At 44.0% G+C, this 23,740-nt stretch overlaps 1 protein-coding gene across 1 annotated transcript in view; it reads right to left on the bottom strand.

The window, feature by feature from the left end:
• Nucleotides 1-23,740, bottom strand: part of ksr2 (kinase suppressor of ras 2) — a 365,578-nt gene that overhangs the window by 258,310 nt on the left and 83,528 nt on the right. The window contains exon 3 of the mRNA XM_078421757.1: nt 2,313-2,463. Within this exon, the coding sequence (XP_078277883.1) occupies nt 2,313-2,463 (151 nt within the window). The remainder of the gene's footprint in view (nt 1-2,312; nt 2,464-23,740) is intronic.

The following is a 23,740-nucleotide window of genomic DNA, read 5'->3' as shown; positions in this document are numbered from 1 at the left end:
GGTCAGCCATCTACTTCCTGCCTGGACCTTAGGTGTGACCACCTCACTGTAACTCCTGTCTGTGACACTCTCACACCCACAGATAATCCTGAGGTCTTCCAGTTGCAGCTCCAGTCCCTTAACGTGGTCCTTAAGGAGCTGCACCTGAACGCACTTACTGCAGGTGCAGCCCTTCGGGGCCTGGAAATGCTCCTCACATGCAAGGAGGAGCATTCCAATATCCCACCTGCCATCTCCATTTCCATATTCGTACAGAAAATAGGTCAGCTTGAAGGAATAAAATCCTGTAAATCAATTAGCAAAATTGGTGAAGATGAAGGTTAATTAAGTGAGCAATTAAATCATGTTAATGGCAAGACAACTATAATTAGGAGCAAACAGAAGAGATAATGAGTGGAATTTAAAAATTGAACAGTATCTGAGTGTGTGAGACTTAAATGCGTTACCACTTTTTTATTTCACTCAACATCTCGTCTGTTCTGTTTACATTTGTCTCATTATAAATGTTTGTAGGAGAGATGCGTTAGCCTCCCTGGCAGAGGCTTGCAATGGTAGAATCTATAAATGCAGATATTAGGGAAGCGTGTAGCAAAGATATATATTTTTAAAGTGGGTTTTAACATTTATCTCATATCAGTACAATTATGAATAAAACACAAAGTACTGGAGTAACTCAGTGGATCAGGCTGCATCTGTGGAGAATATTGACGAGCGACGTTTTGAGTCTAGACCCTTCTTCAGGCCATGTGCAGTGGGGAGAGAAAGCTGGAACAGAGGAGGGGCAGGACTATGCCTGGCAAGTGATTATGATTCTCTTTACTATGTTCAGGTTAGCTCCCTCTTACAAACAAGGCCTAAACGCAACAAGGACACATCTTCTTAGATTTTACACAGTAAAGAGTAATGAAACAATCATGCTCACTTTCTCTCTTGTAGTTTATCTCAAATGGTCCATAACCACAGTTCCATTCCCTGTTCCTCCATCCATTGTTTATCATGCCACAACACCATCAAGCACTTTCTGTTTTGGCAAAGTTTTCCTTTGATAATAATCAATTATTTTAACTTTGTCTGTCTACACAAGCATTACAAGTAGTGTCTTTTCTTGTATCCTGAAGCTTTTATCCTCTCCACCCTTGTTGCTATGTGGGTCAAAGGTACACCATTGGATGCTGGTCCATGTTTTCAAGAGAGAGTTAGATTTAGCTTTAAGGGCTAAAGGAATCAAAGGATATGGGGAAAAAGCAAGAACAGGGGACTGATTTTAGATGATCAGCCATGATCATATTGAATGGCGGTACAGGCTCGAACGGCTGAATGGCCTACTCCTGCGCCTATTTTTTAATCTTTCTATTTTCTATGTTTCCAATCAGCCCAAACTCATGGTTGTTTCCTGTTCTACATCTGTTGATAAATTGATGCAAGTACACCATTTATTCTTGTTATCTGTAGGGAACCTCTATATGGAACTGTCCCAATCGTTAAGGCTACTTGTGAAGTTTGAATTGCTGAATTCATTGGTTATCTTTGCTGCTTTCATTCACCCATCATCGTTGATAAAATGTATTTCCTGCTAGTCAATTAGGTTTTCCACAGAGGGCTTTAAGCAAGATTATCACTAACTTCTAGTTCTATGTTTTTGCATGGTATCTTTGGTTCATCTTCAATGATTCATATTTTGCTTACTGATGTCACGAATGATTACTCCACACTCCACTGCAAACTCCACAACGTGCAATTTCACAATGGTTTTATAGTTTATTATTTTTTGTGCAACTTCCCTAAATTTAGTTACTGCATTGTTGAATATTACTGAATATAGCTGCCCAAGTAGTTAAGTCTTAACTTTCTCATCTCTCAATCTCTTTCTTTATTTCTGTCATTTCCAGGACGTCAATAGAAATATTTCCCAAGTGACCGTTCTACATGGATGGGATTGAATGAAGAATGCAGCAGGCTCTTCAACCACAGGACATGGCAATCAGACCATGCCTATTGCCATCCACAATATTACCACTTAAACTCACCTGCAGATGCCGTTGGATAACTTTCAGGACCATGAAACTTGAGTGAATTTTCTCTCCTTAGTCCAGGAGCATTAATGCCAACTGGACAATCCATCTGCTGTTCCAGCTAAGATGAATTAATGTTAACCGTGATGCAAGAAAGTGTGTTTACTCACTCTGTTAAAGGGTTGAATTAATTTCATATTTAATCCCCTGCACAACACAAAGTTTCAAAACATAAATCTTTTTTTGCAAAATACAACCATGCTGGGTACATTGCACCCATGAATGACATGTTTTGCTTACCTGATTTATAAACACTTTGTAGACAGGACAATGAAGCAATTAATCTGGCACATTCCTCACTGTTTGTCCCATATTTCTTCACTGTTTCACACACGTCTTCATCAGTCATCTCCAAAAGTGCTTCGAGAGTCAGTTGATCAGGGGCAATGTCCTAAGAATTAACAGAAAGGTTAAATCACAAAGTGCAATTTGATTAACTATGGCACAGCAAATTCAATATCAATTACAAAACAGCTAATTCAGCCTAACTAGTCCAAATTCATGTTTATCCACCATTTGAATAGTCGTTCTAGTCGAATACTTATGTTATTACCCTTTCTCTCGTTCACCCATGTTCCAAAAGATTAACCATTAGATAATATCTGAAAAATAAGTGTCTAGAAAGACATAAAATGCTAAAATATCTCAGGGGATCAGGCAGCATCCCTGGTATTTATTCACAAAATGCTGGAGTAACTCAGCAGGTCAGACAGCATCTCAGGAGAGAAGGAATGGGTGACATTTTGGGTTGAGACCCTTCTTCAGACAGCATCCCTGCAGTGTTTAGGAAAACAGCTCTGACCATTTAACTTTTCGATTGTTAAACAATGGAAGTATGATATGAAATTGAATACTATGTGATTGATGCATTTATATGGATGTTAACCTTTGGAATAAAGTACCTACCCCCCCCCCAACAATCCGTCTGGAAAAGAGTCCCAACCCGAAATGTCATCTATCCATTTTCTCCAGAGATGCTGCCTGACCCGCTGAGTTACTCCAGCATTTTATGGCTTGTATTTGGTATAGTCCAGCATCTACAGTTCCTTTATATTACGTTATAACTAGAGCCAGGATATTTAGGCGCTAAAAATCTCTGAAATAGGCAGGCAAATAGGCATAATAAAATTGCCAAAAAGTCACGAAAAAGGCATTTATTAACAAAAAAAGGCATAAAAAGGCATGTATTTCCACCACCAAAATATGGTTAAAAATGATATAAAGGTATACTACATTAAACGATGAAAGTTGCCTGGTCGCACATAATTACTAGCATTTTTTCAATTTATCTGGTGTTAAACTATGCCGTTTGTCAGATGAATATGCTTCAGTTGTGAAAAACCTATTTCTACCCCAGCTGAGGTCACTGGTGCATACCTGAAACAGGCTACAGACTCTATATTCATGTCAATATCTTGTGCAGAACAACTACCTTTGAGAACTTTAGTTCTGTTTTGTATTTCTTCAAGATCTTTGCTACCTAAAATCACTCTCTCACATTTTCCTTGTATGTCTTTACCTACATCGCCAGGAACTTTACGAATATCGTCAGTTACTTTGTTGAAACCCTGCAAGTTATTCACTAATGTTTTGCCACATTTCTCAAGGGAAGTGATAGCTTGTGGGAAGTTTGCAAAATTGGAAGCAATAAACACAAGATCGCGGAGGAGGGACTTTTTCTGCATGATTTCACTGACGATCCTGACTGCAACAGATTCTTCTTCTTAAAAACAGTTGACGATTTCTTTTATCTTTTCAAAATTTGTAGCATAGTAGAGTACAGCTGTAAGGGGTTTCTGCGCCGAGCTTTCCCCCGACCTAAGGTCCCCGTGCCTTGCTCTGATCCCTTGACCAGGCCGCGCACACTGGTTCCCCGTGAGTGGTTCAACCCACTCACCCCCTACGGTTCTAGACACTGGACTTAGATGCAGGAGCTCTTATAGTGCAGAAAAATTCCACCAGACCAGATTTTAAAACCAGGGTTTAACTGAAAAAGGCTTTTATTTAGCGCTTGGGACTATTGTCCATGAATACTTATACAGTTCTATAAGACATGTCTATAAAACACATACCGAATCACATGAATACTTATAACTATGAATCATAAAACACACACAGTTCTACAAGACATATACACGACTGTAAGATGGGGAACGTACGACACATCGCAAAATTGACCAAGATATATTTCTTTACACACCCAACGTTTATTCAAACCACCCTCCCCTCTACACTAAACTATGTCCAGGATATGCAAGATTTGAGGTACATGCTCACCATGGGGCTATCACTGGGGTTACTGGCTGTTCGTGCTGCAGTATTTCTTCTCGAGTTGCGTGCCTGTTCCTCTCTCTTGCATCCGTTCTTCTTGCCTGCTTGCGTTCCTTGCAGGTTTTCTTCTAGCTTCAGATTCTTCTTCCAGTATTTCTTCTTGAGTTTAAAACCCAAAAGTCGTGGCCAGTTGTACTATTCTGACCCGTCCTATCTCCCGCCAGATCTTGGAATCTCTTTGTTTAAAAAGATATGTATGAGTTTTCTCTCTGATCTGCGCTTATGTCCGGGGATACCGGGGATGGCCAGACGGTGTTAATTGGTATTTCGTTGTGAGGTGATGGGTATTAACTGGTTTCTCATCACCTACCAGGTAGTTTTCTATGGGCTATTGTGCCCCCTCACCGAGATGAACTGTTTAGGTCGGCTTGGGGCATTGTGAGTATGCTGATGTCAGCGCCCCAGTGTCTGGACTTCGACCTGGTTTCGTAGGTTTCTGCATGGCCAATACCCATCCTTTGTTCTGGCCGTGGCTTTGCAGAAACCTAGAGACTGGGTTGTAAGGTTTTTACTTTTTGTGGCTGGTCACGAGGTCCTGCGGCCATTTTAGGACCCACGGATTGTGACATCCTTTGTTAATCTGACCGCAGCCTTTCTCCGCTATCAGCCCCAGTCTCTCGTTTAAAATGTCCAAACTGCAGCTCTTTTGTTTGGTGTTGCTTTCCAAATGAGGGAAAACTTCTCAAATCTTACACAGCAGAGAGCCATGTACCCCACCTAGTCAAAACGGACTAAGGAGGTAGCGGAATCTCGGGTGCCATTTCCTTGAACAACTGCACACGTGACAGTGCTTTGAGGAAGATTTTCTTGACATTGGAAACTAGGCGATCGACATTTGGATACAAGCTGCGTATGGCCTTGGCAATTCTATGGAGTCCGTGAGCTAAGCATGTCAAATGCAACATTTTGGGGAATAAAACTTTAAGAGCACGAACAGCTTTTTTCATGTACGGAGCTGCATCAGTCACAAACAGAAGAATATTCTCGCGTTTTATACCTTCTGGCCAAAGTACAGCAAGTGAAGATGTAAACAACTGAGCAATAGTTGAGCTGTTTGACTTTTCCAATACTTTCGATGTCAACAAATACTCCTTTGATGGTTGACCTGCCTCTAGTGTACCGATGACCACATTGGCAACATATCTCCCCACAACATCGGTTGTCTCGTCTATTGAGATCCATATTTTGTTGCATGCAACTTCATCTCTAATTTTCTGCACGACAATGTTGAATTTGCTGTCAACATAATTTTTCCGTAATGATGACTCGCTCGGTATATGTTCCTCTGTGTATTTCTCTAAAAAACCTCTGAGAGATTTGTTTTCCAATTTCCACAGTGGAATTCCAGCATCAATGAATGCCTTGCACAAATCACTCGAAAACTCAGATTTGCGACTGGAGCCAGCATTAAAAGTAGTGAGGAGACAAGCTTGCGTATTTCCCGCCTTCAGTTTCTCTGCCACCGACTTGTGTTTAGCTGTCTGTACATGCTGGGAGACTAAATATTTCTTCTCATGATTCACTGCTTTCTCACATGTTTTGCAAAACAGCACACAGTTGTCTGTCCCGTACACTCACCAAATCGTTCAGTTTTTTTACAAGGCGTTGACTTTACTTTAGGCATTTTGAAGCTTGCAGGGGTAGATCCTACAGGAGCGGGGATACAGACCTCTACAGGCAGGCCAAATACAAGCTGAGAAGAGGAATCAGAGCTGCCAAGGAAAGGTACTCTGAGAAGTTGAGGAGCAAGTTCTCAGCTAATGACTCTTCTTCAGTTTGGAAGGGCTTGCAAGAAATCACAAGATACAAGAGGAAAATCTTGGACAATCGTCAGCTGTACCAACGACCACCTGAACGAGTTCTACTGCAGGTTCGATAAACAGAAACTTAACCCAGATACCCCCTCTCCCCCTCCCCAACCAACACTTTACACCTACTCACAGCCTGACTCCAGTTTGAAAAGACTGGACCCTTCCCCACCCACCCCTCTCCAATCACCACTTAACACCCACTTACAGCCTGACTGCAAAAGACTGGGGCCTCGTCCACCACCCACAAATGAACGACTGACAGTGGTGCCCCCAGTTTCGTCCCGGTGGTGGAAATATTTTGTAAGTTACGTAAACACGGCAAAAAAAGGCTGATTTAGGCACTCAATCGAGAAAAAGGCAGTATCTTGCTGAAATCATCAAAAAAGGCATGAAAAGACAATTATGGCACTTATGGCAAAACCCTGGCTCTAGTTATAACCTTTGGAATACACCTGGTATCATTGAAAAAGGAACCTGGAGAATGTGATTTAATTAACCATAGTATGTGCTTTACTTCTTTGGCTACTGATTAACAAGGACAAACAATGGACCATCACCAGGGGAACGTTGTGCAGAGAAACAGCAAACTGGCCCATCACTTGAAATCCAAATGATGAATATCAAATGAAATTTCCAATATGGCACCTGACGTCAACATAACATTTGATCATATTCTGGATAGAGAACAGAGATATTAGATCTGGAAGAGAAGAGGGTGGAAATTTGGATGATCATAGGTGTTCATCCAGATAGAGAGCAGATAGAGAGCGTCCCGGTGGTGCAGGATTGGAAGGAGAGCAAAAGTGGATCTGGATACAAAGTGGGAGTTGGAGTGGGACTCAGGTCATGGGACTGGATGGTGTGCAAAATGAGGTACTGGATCGTCAACAAGAAATGGGACTGGATAAATAGCGTGGGCGAGACTGGAGTTCACAGAGCGCAAAGGTGCAACTGGATGGAAAATTGGAGATGGGACTGGAAGGACAGCTGGGGATAGAGTGAACAGGGTTCAAGGGAAGGATTGTGTGAATAGAAGGCAGAGGTCTTGATGGAGAACAAAAGGGGTGAAGGCAGGACAGGATGGAGATCCAGTGTGGATCGGTACCTTTCAATGTGTGAGGCAGGTATCTCAGTAATCATTGGGCAAATGTGAGTTCCACCAACAAAGGTTGGACATAAACGAGGAATCCACACAGTAGCCACCACCACACCGGCTTACTGTATAACAAAAGTCAAATCTGCCCAGGTACACTACGGCTATCTATTTTCGCATCGAAAATCACATCTCTTCCATCCTTTAATGCCTGCATTTACCCAAGTTGACTAGGGGATGTTGCTAATTCTCCTCTTTTTACATCAACATTATTGCCTCTACCCTCAACTGACTGTTTGTGTCCAGCAGTTGATGGTGGAACTTACATTTGTTCAACAATTCACACTTTGAATTCCTCTCCCTAACCACATACTACACTCTTCCGTTAAGACACTTCCTAAAGTCCACCACAGATCAATCTTTCTTCATCCTTTCCATTATTATCATCTGTTAGCTATTTCCCAGGTGAGAACAAGAAGCTGGTGTGACAAGTGAGGGAGGGATGGCGAGAGAGGGAATGCAAGGGTTACTTGAAGTTAGAGAAATCAATAATTTTACCTCTGGGCTGTAAGCTGCCCAAACGAAATATCGGATGTAGTTCCTCCAATTTGCATTTAGCCTCACTGACAATGGAGGAGACCTAGGACAGAAAGGTCAGTGTGGGAATGCAAAGGGGACTTAAAGTGTTTGGCAACCGATAGATCAGGTAGGTCCAGCCGTAGATTCCTGCATTCCCACTCTCTCCATCCCTCCCCCACCCAGTTGCACCAGCTTCTCATTCTTAGCTAGCAAACAGCTAACAAAGGTCTGTTTCCTTTATCATTGCTACTTCTATGCATATCTTTCATTCATTTTGTGAGAGAGGGGTAAAAAGGGATAATTGATTTAGACTAAGGATCCTGAGAAATAGCTGACTCGACCATGCTCGACTAAAAAAAGGGACCCTGAGAAATAACTGACCAGACCGTGCTCGGCTAGAGAAAAAAAAACCCGCAAGAACAAATGGTGACAGTCCAAGGACAAGTGTTAGAAGATAATCAGAGAACTGGGAGGAAGGCCAAAATAATCAGAGAACTAGGGGAGAGGGAGGGCATGAACTACTCTGTACTGCGCTTGCCTAATGAAATAAATGAATATTACTGTATGATGTGGAAGGCAACAGGGGCGGTGACGGTAGATTGTGCACCTCAGTGCTCCGATTGGAAGGAGCCCGAAGGGGAGGAATTAAAGGTGTGACAATTGTAAATTGAAGTGAATAAAAAGAAGGGATTTTCCCGACCTCGGTGTGTCTCGACAGGGGAGACAACCAACTCTGCAGACTTGCAAATAAACTATACTTGTTTCTCTAGATTGTCTCGAGCATCGTGATTGTGAGCACTCACATTTGCATCTCACAGCTTGGGGGCTCGTCCGGGATCGCCACTCCGGCCGGCTGACGGGAGTATACGGAAGAAGGGAAGGTGCACCCCGCTGAGTTCAGCGGTCTCATACTCCTTGCTTGCCGTCAGCGGTTTGAGCGAGTGATACCTGGACCAGAGACTCGAGAAACAAGTGGGAGGAACAGGAAATCGCGAGGAGCTAAATCGAGTGATTCTTGTGCACAGGACCCGGGTAAGAAAACTGACTATTAAGTACTACTCGGGCGATTACAGCTAAGATCGGAGGGGAATTCCGATCGGGAGGATAAAAGATCGGAGGGGAATTCCGATCGGGAGGATAAAAGATCGGAGGGGAATTCCGATCGGGAGGATGGGCAGTGAAAACGGAAAGCCCAAAGAGGAGGGGAAGGGCGGTAAGCCCAACCCCCGCATTCTGCCTGATAGTCCGTTGGGGCGAATGCTGAGCCACTGGGGGCAGGGAAAAACCCAGGGATTGGAGAAAACAAAAATGATTCAATTCTGTTATTTTGAGTGGCAGAAATACCCGATCAAAGGGAGTTCAGTCTGGTGGCCACGACTGGGCTCCGATGAGGATTGAGTACGGCAGGCATTAAATGTGTTTGTTAATTCAAAAGCTTCCCCTAATCTGGAGGAAAGTTGTTATGCTAGTAAGGGGAAAGCGAAGAATAAATCCTGAAAGAATCGCAGGAATCACAGGCTTGCCGATGCCTCGGAATAAATATTAAAGGAATATAGTAGAACTATAGAAGATAGAAATAGCGTAATAGGTAGCATAGTGACTATAGAGACGTAACGGAGTGAGAACAAGGACTGCATTTAAACTGACTGACCAAGTGCACTAACATAACATAAGACGAATACAATGAATAAAATAACTGCAGTTGAACTACTAAGTAGGAAATTCCCCGTATCCAAAGAGGATATTTTAAAAAACACTCTTGAGAAATGGAAAAAAAAGGGACGAAAAAAATTGGTTACGAAATGGCCCACGGAATGATATAAATATGATATAAATTTTGATATAAATTTTGATATATTTACATTTTGATATAAACATGTGTGATGAAATGGGAGTGTTAATTAAGAACTATAAGCCTAAGGATAAATCAGAAACCCGAGTAACGAAAAAGGAAAAAGAACTAGACGTACTTCAATTGTTTAGAATAGAAGGAGAAAGGCTGAGGAAAGCATACCAGGAAAAGAATACCCCCCAAACAAGGGTGAAAGACCCCCAAAACAGCATGAAAGTCAGGAGCTTCAGGAGAAAAAAAAATCAACTCTGTACCCCAGCCTATGGGACCCTGGGTATCCCCCTCCCTATTCCGGCCAGGACGGAACAAAGCAGTGCCCTTTGGTAAAAGGGAATAGTGGAGATAGAGGGAGAAGTCACAACTTGGAACGATGAGCAAGACATAAAGGAATATAGACAGAGAAGGGGGCAGAGAGAAAAGGAAAGGATAAAGCAAGAAGCACGGGAACTGGAAGCAGACATCAAAAGGCTGCAGGACCTCAGGGACCTCAGGGACAGAAAGATTTATGGGACCCGTCAGGCAGCAAATGAGGAGTATGAGGGAGACAGCAACGCAGAAACACAGGCGAGTAATCAGCAGGCATCAGAGATAAGGCAAAACTGTGAGAATGAAGCAGAATTAGAAAGTGATGGAAAATGAATAGGGGGGTCAGGGGTTCTCGTCCTTGGGGTCGAGGGACTATAGAAGGGAGCCCCTGGTAAATTTAAAAATAGGACCCCAATGAGAAGATACAGTGTTCATGGTAGATTCAGGAGCGGAGCGATCAAGTGTGACCAAAGTACCAACAAGTATGGAGGCAGGACAAGGGAGAGTAAAAATTGCCGGGGTAGGGGGAACTGTGATGGTAGCTCCCGAAATAGGAGGAGTGAAAGTAAGGTATGGAAACCGGGAGGCGGTAGAGGACCTGATCTTAGTGCCCCAGGCTGGCGTAAATTTAATGGGCAGAGATTTACAAATACAATTGGGAATAGGCACGGCACCGGTAGAGGGAAGGGTAGTGGTCCAGTTGTATACTCTAAGGAAGGAGGACGAGCAAAGAATTAATGACCAAGTATGGGCCAAGGAAGGAAACCGAGGAGGGTTGCAAATACCCCCTCTACAGATAGCATTAAAGGACGGTGCAGACATAGTACGAGTAAGACAGTACCCCATTTCGACCGAGGGACGAAAAGGCTTACAACCAATCATTGAGAATTTATTGAAGGACGGGGTATTGGAACCATGTATGTCCCCATACAATACTCCGATCCTACCCGTCAGAAAGACCTACGGAACGTTTAGACTCGTACAGGATTTAAGGGAATTGAACAAGGTAGTTCGAGCCCGACACCCGGTAGTACCTAACCCTTACACCATCATGGGACGGATACCCCCAGGCAACAAATGGTTTAGTGTGGTAGATTTAAAGGACGCTTTCTGGAGTTGTCCGCTGGCAACCGAAAGTAGAGACTTATTCGCCTTTGAGTGGGAGAACCCTAACACCGGGCGGAAACAACAATTCCAGTGGACGGTGCTCCCTCAAGGTTTTACAGAATCACCAAATTTATTCGGCCAGATTTTAGAGCAGGTACTGGAGGATTTCCCAGGTCATGGTGAAACGCAACTATTACAGTACGTAGATGACCTTCTCTTGTCAGGAGAGAGAGAAGGAGAAATAAGGGACGCCACGATAGTTTTGTTAAACTTCTTGGGGGAGAAAGGGTTAAGGGTGTCCCGTAACAAGCTTCAGTTTGTAAAACAAGAGGTAAAATACCTAGGACACCTGATAAGCGGAGGAAAGAGACGAATAAACCCTTCCACCTGTTTGTAAATTCAGAACAGGGGGTGGCACTAGGGGTACTTACCCAGAAAAGAGGGGGGGAACCGACAGCCGGTGGTTTATAGACGGGTCCTCCAGATGTATAGATGGAAAAAGACATAGTGGATATGGTATAGTGAATGGGGAAACTATGGAGGAAATTGAAAGCGGCAGGCTGCCTGGTAGTTGGTCAGCCCAATCTTGTGAATTATACGCATTAATGAGAGCTTTGGAACTATTGGAGGGAAAGGAAGGAACAGTGTATACCGACTCAAAATACGCCTTTGGGGTAGTACACACCTTTGGGAAGATCTGGAAAGAGTGAGGAATGATAACAGCTCGGGGGAAAGAATTAGCGCATGAGCAATTGATAGGACAGACACTGGAGGCCTTGCAGAAACCAGAACAGGTAGCCATAGCACATGTGGCAGGGCATCAGAAGGGTAACACCCTGGAAGCCCGAGGAAATAGGGCAGCGGGTGAGGTTGCAAAGAGAGCAGCCACAGATCAGACGGTAGAAATGATGTCACTGATACCTTTAAGGGAACCCGAGGAAAAGATACCTATCTTTGGTGAAAAAGAGCAGGAACACATGAGAGAAATGGGAGCCCGGCGTACCCCAAATGGGAAATGGTGGACACCGGATGGAAAGCAGCTATTGAACAAAGAAATTATAAGGGAGTTATTAGGGAGGCTGCACGGGCAAAGCCATTGGGGAACCCAAGCCCTCTGTGATACCCTCCTCAGGACCTACGCTTGCCGTGGGATGTATACCATGGCCAAACAAGTCATAGGGGGTTGTGTAATATGTCAGCGAATCAACAAAAAAATCATGAGAGCAGTCCCAGGAGGAGGACAACCATTAGCAATAAGACCCTTCCAAAGAATACAGATAAACTTCACCGAGTTGCCCCAAATACAGAGATGGAAATACCTGTTAGTGGTAGTGGACCATTTCACTAGATGGGTAGAAGCATTCCCTACAGTAACTGCCACCTCACAGTCGGTAGCCAAGGTATTATTGGAGCAAATTATACCCAGATATGGGATTGTGGAAACAATAGACTCAGATAGAGGGACCCATTTTGCCTCCAAAACACATAAAATGATATGTGAAGCATTAGGAATTGAATGGAAATTGCATACACCATGGCATCCCCAGAGTTCCGGAAAGGTGGAAAGAATGAATGGCACCTTGAAGACCCAAATCACCAAGTTAATAGAGGAAACGAGACTCCCCTGGACTAAGTGCCTTCCGATAGCCTTGTTAAGAATCCGAACGGCACCTCGGAAAGACATAGGGGTATCACCATATGAGATGTTATTCGGGCTCCCGTACTTAGGAAAGATAGAAGGGGTCCCAACAATACCAGGGAACGACGTGTTCCTAAGAAACTATTTACTGGCAGTATCCCAATCTCTTGCAGAACTAAAAACTAAAGGATTACTGGCCCAGAGCCCGCCACTGGATTTTCCGATTCACTCAGTCAAGGCTGGAGACTGGGTACTAATAAAAACGTGGAAGGAAGAAAAGTTGCAACCTAGGTGGACTGGACCCTACCTTGTGTTATTAACCACCGAGACAGCAGTACGAACAAAAGAAAAAGGGTGGACACACGCAAGTCGATTTAAGGGTCCCGTGGAGGCCCCACCAGACAATATCAGCCCGTGGACGGTACGTGGAGGAAAGGAGCCATTGACTTTGGTATTCACCAAAACCCCGCACGGAAAATGAAGACTTCGTGCTGGTGGATCGGGTGCTGGGTGGTTACCCAGCTTGTGAGTAATGTAGCATGTATAAAAATCACTATACCACAGAATAGAAGGGCCACCACCATCCCATTTGATGTATGTAAAGGAAAATCGTGGTGTGGTTATAGAATGTATGTATGCACACATCCCTGTAAAAATTAGCGCGAGGTATTCACTTCATCCAGAGAAGGGTGGCATAAGTCCACCTATCAAACTGATAGGTGGAGAGTATATCAAAACCCAAACAAGGGATTGCCAGGACGTGTATATGTAAGCATACAGAGGGTTCAAATAATGGAAAGTGGTAGGTATTGGATATGTGCAGATAGAACAGAGAAGGACGCATGCCTGAGGTTTGAAATAGAGATAGAATGGGACGGATATATAGTAAAATATGAGGATGAGGGGGAAATGTTCCAGATAGTTGACAGTCAGAGTAGGGATCCCTGGGCAACCCCAACACCACCGGTAGTCAGCAATGTCACCACGGAATATGAGCCTAAGGATTTGAAGATAATGATAGTAACAGGAGAAATAGAATTAATGCAATTATATGAGGAGGGAATACCAACAGGGGAAAAGGGAACCAACACCTGGCTTACCTGGATGATGTACACGGCCAGCAGTATGCAACAAACCAATTGCTAAGCCTCAGCTGGTCCCAGTACCATTTCCCCTGAATTGGAGTAGGACACCTGGGGCTATGTCATATATACTACAACTATTCACGAATCCCATACTACCAAAGAATGAGACCTGCCAGAGCTACCATTACCTATTCCCGGCTAGCAACAACAACACGAAGGGCCAAAGGAAAGACCCTCGACCTCCCCCATTCACCATTCCCCTCGGGGAGGAGGGATTCAGTGCTATACAAGATATAACCCAGATGGACAGGAAATGGGGGAGGTGCTAAACTGCAATCAGACGTATAACATAACAGCTGAGGAACAGGGGTCACTGTTCAGTAGCTCCTGGCTGAGAAAGCAGATAGTCAGTAGAGCCGATGTCTGGTGGTGGTGCGGAGAGGATACCCTGTGGCCCCGGCTACCAGGGTCATGGACGGGAACCTGTACCCTTACACAACTGATGATGCCCTTCACCATAGCAGTAGTGCATGCGGTCAAACTCAATGAAGGAGGCCGACGACAAAGGAGAGAGGTGAGAGGATCATTCGACACACACATCTATATAGATGCAATAGGGATGCCAAGAGGGGTACCCGATGAATTCAAAGCCAGAAACCAGATAGCTGCTGGCTTTGAGTCCATACTCTTCTGGTGGTCCACAATTAATAAAGATGTGGACTGGATCAACTACCTATACTACAATCAACAACGCTTTATAAATTACACTCGAGATGTCAAAACAACCCACGTTGACCAAAGTGCTGCACATCTGACTAGGAAAAAAAGAAACATACAGTGGCAGGCAGCCAAACACAACGGCGCGGCCATCTTGAACAAAATGTTAATTCAATCACCCACAGTCCAACAATAAAAGCACTAAACAGGCACCCAAATTACCCAACCCCAAAAACCCCCCAAAACACAGTCCAACAATAGAAGCATTAAATAGACATTCAAATCACACACCCCAAAACCCCCAAAAACACAGTCCAACAATAAAAGCATCAAACAGGCACTCAAACCACCCAACCCCAAAAACACACAAAAAAGAAACATCCATCAAAGAAACATCCATCACAGTGAGTCTCCTCCAGTCCTCACTGTGATGGAAGGCCACAATGTCTTTCCCTTCTCCCGCTGTCCTCGCCCGCGGTCAGGTTGTTGTGGTTGCAGGCCGCACCGGACGGTCCACAGCGGGCCAAGCCCAAGGCGCGTCGCGTCGCAGCCGCTCCCGCAGCCTCCGAAGACGGCCGGCTCCGCTGATGATAAGTCCGATCCGGGGCGGGCGAACACGCTGTCGCTGCCGCTGTTGTTGCACGTCGGGGCGGTCGTGGCTCCCGACATTGAAGCCCCCGCCCAGCAGAGAAATATCCCGCGGCCATCCTAGGCCGCGCCGGACGGTGAAATGTCCGCGCCCCATGCCCCGCGATCCGGGGCGGGCGAACACGCTGCCGCTGCCGGAGCTCCCGATGTCGGAATCCACGCGGCCCGAACCTAAGGCGAGTCGCAGCCGCTCCCGCAGCCTCCGAAGACGGCCAGCTCCGGTGATGGTAAGTCCGATCCACGGACTTGGATGGTAAGTCCGATGGAGGCTGACAGCTCCAGGAGTTGGGCCGATGGTAGGCCGCAGCAGGAACGGAGACACGGCCCAGAAAACAAAGGTCGGGTCTCCGTTCTGAAGGGACACATATTTACATTGTTACAGTTTCCCCCTCCCCCCCACATACACACATAGTACACAAACACAAAAACACCACATCACAACTACAATTAAGACCAAAAAAAACCAACAAAAACACAAAGACAAATGGACCGCAGGTGAGCGGCAGCTGCTAGGGCAGTGCCGCCATTTTATTTTTTTATTTTATTTTTTTTATTTTTATTTATTTATTTTTTATTTTTTTTTTGTGGTTGAAGGATTAGCGGAACAACTGACAGCTACCAGCCTAATGGCCTGGCAAAATCGCATGGCCTTGGACATGCTGCTGGCTGAAAAAGGGGGGGTGTGCGTAATTTTGGGGAACAATGTTGCACCTTCATCCCCAACAACACTGCTCCTGATGGGTCCGTGTCAAGGGCCCTAGCGAGTCTCACCTCCCTGTCTATCGAATTGGCCGAGAACTCTGGAGTAGACACCTCCTGGACCGGGTTTCTAGACTCCTGGTTTGGGAAATGGAAGCACATCTTTACATCAGCCCTAACATCAGTGATAGTTGTGATGGGCTTGATGTGTCTATTCGGATGTTGTATCATTCCCTGCATACGGGGGTTGTCTCAGCGATTGATAGAGACAGCCCTGACAAAGAACGACATCGCCATGATGGCCTGTAGAATACAGTATGACCAGCAGGAGGAATATAGAGAGGCAAAGACTCTGCTGCTAGCACTAGAAAAGGAGGAAATAATATAAATCAAAGTAGCGTGGCATAAGAAAAAGGGTGGATTGTGAGAGAGCGGTAAAAAGGGATAATTGATTTAGACTAAGGATCCTGAGAAATAGCTGACTCGACCATGCTCGACTAAAAAAAGGGACCCTGAGAAATAACTGACCAGACCGTGCTCGGCTAGAGAAAAAAAAAACCGCAAGAACAAATGGTGACAGTCCAAGGACAAGTGTTAGAAGATAATCAGAGAACTGGGAGGAAGGCCAAAATAATCAGAGAACTAGGGGAGAGGGAGAGGGAGAGGGAGGGCATGAACATGGGCGGCACGGTAGCGCAGCGGTAGAGTTGCTGCTTTACAGCGAATGCAGCGCCGGAGACTCAGGTTCGATCCTGACTACGGGTGCTGTACTGTAAGGAGTTTGTACGTTCTCCCCGTGACCTGCGTGGGTTTTCTCCGAGATCTTCGGTTTCCTCCCACACTCCAAAGACGTACAGGTATGTAGGTTAATTGGCTGGGTAAATGTAAAAATTGTCCCTAGTGGGTGTAGGATAGTGTTAATGTACGGGGATCGCTGGGCGGCACGGACTTGGAGGGCCGAAAAGGCCTGTTTCCGGCTGTATAGATATGATATGATATGATACTCTGTACTGCGCTTGCCTAATGAAATAAATGAATATTACTGTATGATGTGGAAGGCAACAGGGGCGGTGACGGTAGATTGTGCACCTCAGTGCTCCGATTGGAAGGAGCCCGAAGGGGAGGAATTAAAGGTGTGACAATTGTAAATTGAAGTGAATAAAAAGAAGGGATTTTCCCGACCTCGGTGTGTCTCGACAGGGGAGGCACCCAACTCTGCAGACTTGCAAATAAACTATACTTGTTTCTCTAGATTGTCTCGAGCATCGTGATTGTGAGCACTCACATTTGCATCTCACAATTTGTTCTATATCTCTCTACATCATTGTCTATAGCTCACTTTTCCCTTTTCCCTGACACTAGTCTGAAGAAGGGTCTCAGCATGAAAAGTCACCCATTCCTTCTCTCCAGATATGCTGCCTAATGCCGAGTTACTCCAGCATTTTGTGTCTAACATGGGAATATAGTCTTGAAATAATACTAGGTAATTTGGGAGAGAAGTCAGGAAGCATTTTCCAACATTAGCAGTTGTAGAAATGTGCAAGTCTCTCACCAAAATGGTGTGCATACCTGGATTATCAGAGTTTTCACAAATTAGTTGCGTGGACGTGCATTAGTTATCGTATCAGGGGACATGTAGCTCAAGTAGGTAATGGAACCGAGGTTAAGATTAGTGTTAACCAAACTAAATGCCAGAATGTACTTGAGGGGCTGATTGGTCTGTTTACCTATATTTGTAAATGCTGAAAACAGAGCAGTTTCAGAGAAAGTCAGAAGAGCTAGAAACTGAGGACCACAAATTCAGCTTGTGTATTGTGCCAAAATTGTTGGAGAGGGTAGTTGTGGAAGGAAATTAATTACCAGTGGTGCTCCAAAGATATTGGTGCTGGGATCCTCTGTTGTTTGTGATTATATATAAATGACTATGGGTTGGATAATAAGTTTGCAGGCGACACCAATATTGATGGTGTTGCGGACAGTGAAGGCTTTCAAACAATACAGCAAGATACCTAATAGTACTAATGTACAGAAAGATCTGAAGTTTAAATCTATAGCTCCCTGAAAGTAGTATCACATTTAAACAGAATGACAGAATAGTAAAGGTGGTGTATGGAATGCTTGCCTTCTTCAGTTGGGGCGTTAAGTATAAGAGTCAGGAAGTCTTGTTACAGCTTTATAAAACTTTGATTAGGCTGTACTGGGAGTATTGTGTGCAGCCCTGGTACAGGACGGATGTGCTTGCTTGAAGAGGATGCAGAAGAGATTTACCAGGATATTGACGAGACCAGAGGATATTAGTTCTCAGGAAAGGTTGAACAAACGAGGATTGTTTTCTCTGAAGTTTTTGAGGCTGAAGAAAAACTTGCTAGAAGTTTATAAAATTATGTAAGGGTTTCTCCCACTAGTGGGCATAGCTTAAGGTGAGAGGGGTAAAATTTAAAGGAGAATTGTGGGGCAAGTTATTTAACGCACAGGGTAGAGGTGGATAATGGAAGCAGATTTGATTGTGGTGTTTAAGAGGTTTTCAGATAGGCATGTGAATCTGCAGGGAATGGAAGGATATTGATCATGTGCAAACAGAACAGATTAGGTCACTTTAGCATCATGCTTGTCCTGATCCTGTGCTGTCCTGTTCAATGTTCAACTTTCAGAACTAAATCAGGACGTCTTGGTCCAAATCTGATACATTGTAACTTTCAGTTTAATATCGCCCTCTGCTGGATAATGTAATATGTACACAGGAAAGTGTGTACTGGATTACATAAAATTAGAAAATAAACCAAACATATCTGTACTGATTTGTTAGTTATTAGGAATTCATTCATTTTAACTTTGTGTGGGTAAGCAAAATATGAAGATAACATCACCAAAATGTGAATTTAAAAAGAGGTTCCACAGATTTCTCGGCCAGTACCTTAAGGTGTTAAGCACTGCATGGGAATGGAGTGGAGGAATAATAGAGGAAACAATTTCCTGCAGCAGTACTATATGCACAATATGTGGACTATAGTAGTTTTCACAAAGGCTTTTATTTCACAAGAGCTAAATTGCAGATAGAAACCAAGGTAGGGTCAAAGACTGCGGTTTGTGGAAGATAGGAAGTAAAAACCTCAGAGCAATTTGCCAAAGAAATATAGAGGTTTGCATCATGAATACAAGCCCTGTGAACCAACCTGTCTATGCTGAGCAAATCGCATGACCACGTTAGCTGGCCTGAGCCTGGCCCATATACCCCCAAACCTTTCCTATCCACATACCTTTCTGAGCTTCTTTGAAAGATAGCTTCATTTGTGAGTGAAGGGAAAAAGCAAAACGAGAGATGACCAGGATCAGGTCATGGGATTGGAGGTGAGGGGACATTACAAAAGGATTAGAGGATATAGGTGTAAGGTAAGAGGGGGAAGATTCAACAGGAACCCGAGGGGCAACATTTTCTGCATAGAGAGTGGTGGGTATATGGAACTAACTGCCGGAGGAGGTAATTGAGACAGGTATTATAACAACATTTTAAAGACATTTGGACAGGTCCATGGATAGTAAAGGTTTAGAAGGATATGGGCCAAACGCAAGTAGACGGGACTAGTGTAGATGGAGCATTTAGATTGGCACGGGAAAGTTGGGCTGAAGAGCTTGTTTTCATGCTGTGTGACTCTATGACTTTAGAAGGGAACATGGACTACACAATAAACTATAGGTGCTGGAAAGTTGAGCAAAAAAAACTGCTGGAGGAACTCAGCAGTCAGGCAGCATCTGTGGAGGGAACTGGACAAATGACTGGATGGAGCCCTTCTTCAGACTGATTGAAGTGGGGGGGGGGGGGGGAGAAAGCTGGAAAAGAGAAGTGGGGGTGGGACAAAGCCTGGCAAATGATAGGTGGAGGAAGGAACTGCAGATGCTGGTTTACACCGAAGATAGACACAAAATGCTGGAGTGACTCAGTGACAGGCAACATCTCTGGATAGAAGGAATGGTTGACGTTTCGGGTCGAGACTCTATTCACAACCACATTCACAACCACATTCAGCCAGAAGCTGAAATTGACGATCCAGCTTAGTTTTTATCCCGAATCCCATATTTCTCTTTAATACATCCTCTTACCCCTCCTGCATATCCTCTTCCACTCATATCTCTCTCTGGCTTTTCATTTCACTCCTCCTCTTCTTTCTTATATGACACTACTTTTATCTGCCAATCAACTATCCCCTCTGTTACATGCATCCAATTGCCAGCCGTTGTCATCTCCCCACTGCTATTTTAAATCATTCCATTACTCCAATCAGTCTAAAAAAAGGCCGACCAAAAAAATTTTCTCTCCATTTCTCTCAAGGATCTGCCAGTCCTGCTGAGTTGCTCTGGCACCTTGTTTTGCGATCTTCACTTGGAAATATATTGACATTCCTAAACTGTTGCTCATCCAATCCTGGAACTCCCTGCCCAACAGCACTGTGGGTCTACTTTCACCAAGAAGACTATAGCAGTTCGAGACGATAGCTCATTACCATTTACTCCTGGGAAATCATGCATGGACAATAAATGTCTACTCTCAACATTCATTTTCTGAAAATTAAAACAGTAAAAAATTGTCATGGACAAAATCAGTAATCTTAGGTTTAATGAATTATTGGACTTTTGTCTGGAGGACTGAAGTATAACATAGTATAGGAATGCTAGATCTGAGCAAAGTTTGGATTAGCACAAAATGGAGTATGGCGAGTATTTCTGGGCAGAAAATATGGATATATTGACATTGGAGGGAGTGCAGTGGATTTCTACAAAATTATCTAGTCTTCAAAGGTTAAGTTATAAGGAGGAAATATGCGAACTTGGGTCACATTCCAGCCGTCAGCTCCTGTCACCCTGCGATGCTTACCCACTAACTCTCCCAGTTATCCTACCTTCCTTTGAAGGCTTTATATTTTATATTTTGTGTCTCTTCCTGAATGGCTGAGGCAATAACACAGATTCCACATCCACATGGGTTTAAGGAGAGGTAGTATGCAAAGACATGGGAACCATGATAATAATAATAATAATAATAATGCATTACATTTATATAGCGCTTTTCATATACTCAAAGACGCTTTACAGGGATTTAAAGAACATAGGGAAGTGAATAAATAGATAAATAAGTAAACGAACAGAGAAAGGAGACAGAAGGTGAGGTGACCTTCAGTGGTTGAAGGCAATACTGAACAGGTGAGACTTCAGTGATGTTTTGAATGTGGTGAGTGAGGAGGAGTCTCTGACGGTTTGGGGTAGTGAGTTCCATAGGGTGGGAGCAGCGATGGAGAAAGCCCTGTCCCCCCAGGATCTGAGTTTGGTCCGGATGTGGGGGGATAGGAGATTGGCAGCAGCAGAGCGGAGGGTGCAGGTGGGAGTGTGCCTGTGGAGGAGGTCGGTCAGGTAGGATGGGGCCAGGTTATGGAGGGCTTTGTAGGTCATGAGGAGGATTTTGTACTGGATTCTCTGGGGAATGGGGAGCCAGTGGAGTTTGTAAAGGACGGGGGTGATATGGTCACGGATCGGGGTGTGGGTGAGTAGACGGGCAGCGGAGTTTTGAATGTATTGAAGTTTACTGATGATTTTTGAGGGTGCGCCATAGAGGAGGCTGTTGCAGTAGTCCAGATGGGAGGTGATGAAGGCGTGGATGAGGGTTTCTGCAGCTGTGGAGGAGAGGGATGGACGGAGACGGGCAATGTTTTTGAGGTGGAAGAAGGCTGTCTTTGTGATGTGTTTGTCGAAGGAGAGGGTTTGATCAAAGATGATTCCAAGATTCCGGATGTGAGGGGAGGTGGATACTGGGAGACCATCAATATTGAGGATGAAGTTTTGGGTGGATTTGGTGAGCGTTTTTGGACCAATGATGATGATGATTCCAGATTTGTTGCAGTTGAGTTTGAGGAAATTTGATTGAAGCCAAGATTTTATTTCAGTGATGCAGTTTGTCAGTGTAGAGTGTGTGGTGGGGGAGATTGACTTGGTGGAGATGAGGAGCTGGATATCATCGGCGAAGCAGTGGAAGTTGAGACCATGACGGCGGATTAATTGACCAAGGGGGAACAGGTAGAGGATGAAGAGGAGGGGGCCAAGGACTGAGCCTTGGGGGACACCTTGGGGGAGGGGAGCGGTGGGGGATTTACAGTTGTTAATGGAGATGAACTGGTGCCTGTCAGAGAGGTAAGATTTGAACCAGGATAGGGCTGTGCCGGTGATGTTAAAAGAGGTTTCAAGTCGGGTGAGGAGAATGGAGTGATTTATGGTGTCAAAGGCGGCGCTGAGGTCAAGTAGGATGAGGATGTTGAGGTTGCCAGCGTCGGAGGAGAGGAAAAGGTCGTTTGTGATTTTGAGGAGCGCAGTTTCAGTACAGTGGTTGGAACGGAATCTGGATTGGAAAGTTTCATACAGGTTATTGGTAGAGAGGTGGTATTTGAGTTGGGAAGCTACAGCACGTTCCAAAACTTTGGACAGAAAGGGTAGGTTAGAGATTGGTCTGAAGTTGTTTGGGGTAAACGAAAACGGTAAACGAAAATAAATCACCAATCACAATGCAATTTTCTCGTGAGTTTTCCAGACATTAGAGCAACAGATAAACCTGCAGGATAGCCCATGACTGCCACCAGGATGAGAGAATAAGGTATTACAACAGCCAGGGAAAGAACGGTATGGAGAATAAAACAAAATTGACGCCTCTATGCCAAAATGTATATTTCAATGGGCACATTCATACCAGTTCAGTTCAACAACAACAATAACATTTCACCAGTATGGGCCCTTTAGCTTACTAAAATATTACAAAATGCATCATTACTGGCCACGGATTGTAAATTGGGCTTTGTGCAAAATTGAGGGAACAGTAGAAAAGTTCACGAGCTACAGTATGTTTTCATGCTTTTCAGAAAATACATTGCAGTGGGATTTAGAAAGAAAATAAGAATAAAAAAACATAAAACAACAAAAATATACAAATATAGTGATTTTAATATCCCAAGAAGTGCCACTAAAGCAATAATATGCAAAATTTGACAGACTCATTTGTAGATATTTGCACAGGTGAAAGAGGGAAAAAAAGTATAAAAGCAGAGAATCCTAAGACAGGGAATTCTAGATCTTTGGGCCAATAAAGCTGAGGGCACGGCAGCAAATTGTGAAACAATTAAAACCATGTGTGTACTAGTGGTTGAAATTGGAAGAGCATAAAAGATTTTGCAATGCTTAGACAGTTAAAAAAAATGGGATATGACACGCCCATGGACAGATATCAAAATAAAGCTGAGAATTTTCTATCTCAAAGTTGATGGCTCCAGTTGTACTAGTAAATAGTTAAAGAGATAGTCGTTGTGAGCACAAGTGAAACCCGATACATTTTGGATGATGCAGCAAAGGGGATGCACAAAGATTGGAAGCAGAAGAGGTTTGATCTTTGGGGGTCTCCACAGTTGATGGTATGCGAGTAAGAATCATTTTCAGATGATTTTTTTCGCTATAGAATTACAGCATCAACGCAACTCATCCATGACGACCAAGATGCATCATCTAAGCTTGTCCCATTTACCTGCTTTGAACCATATTCTTCTAATCCTTTCCTATCCATATATATATCCAAACATCTTGTAAACATTGTTATTGTACCTGCCTCAACTACTACCTCAGGCAGCTCACTCCATACACCCACGCTCTGTCTAAAAAAAGGTTCCCCTCAAGTTCCTATTAAATCTTTCCATATTAAACCTATGCCATCTAGTTCCTGATTTCCCTAACTGGAAAAAAGATGTGCATTCACCCTATCTATTCCCCTTGTGAT

This window comes from Rhinoraja longicauda, chromosome 25, assembly GCF_053455715.1.
Source record: "Rhinoraja longicauda isolate Sanriku21f chromosome 25, sRhiLon1.1, whole genome shotgun sequence".
In the NCBI taxonomy this organism is placed as follows: Eukaryota; Metazoa; Chordata; class Chondrichthyes; order Rajiformes; family Arhynchobatidae; genus Rhinoraja; species Rhinoraja longicauda.
The sequence above is the reverse complement of the archived record's forward strand: the minus strand, read 5'-3'. Positions and strand labels throughout refer to the sequence as shown.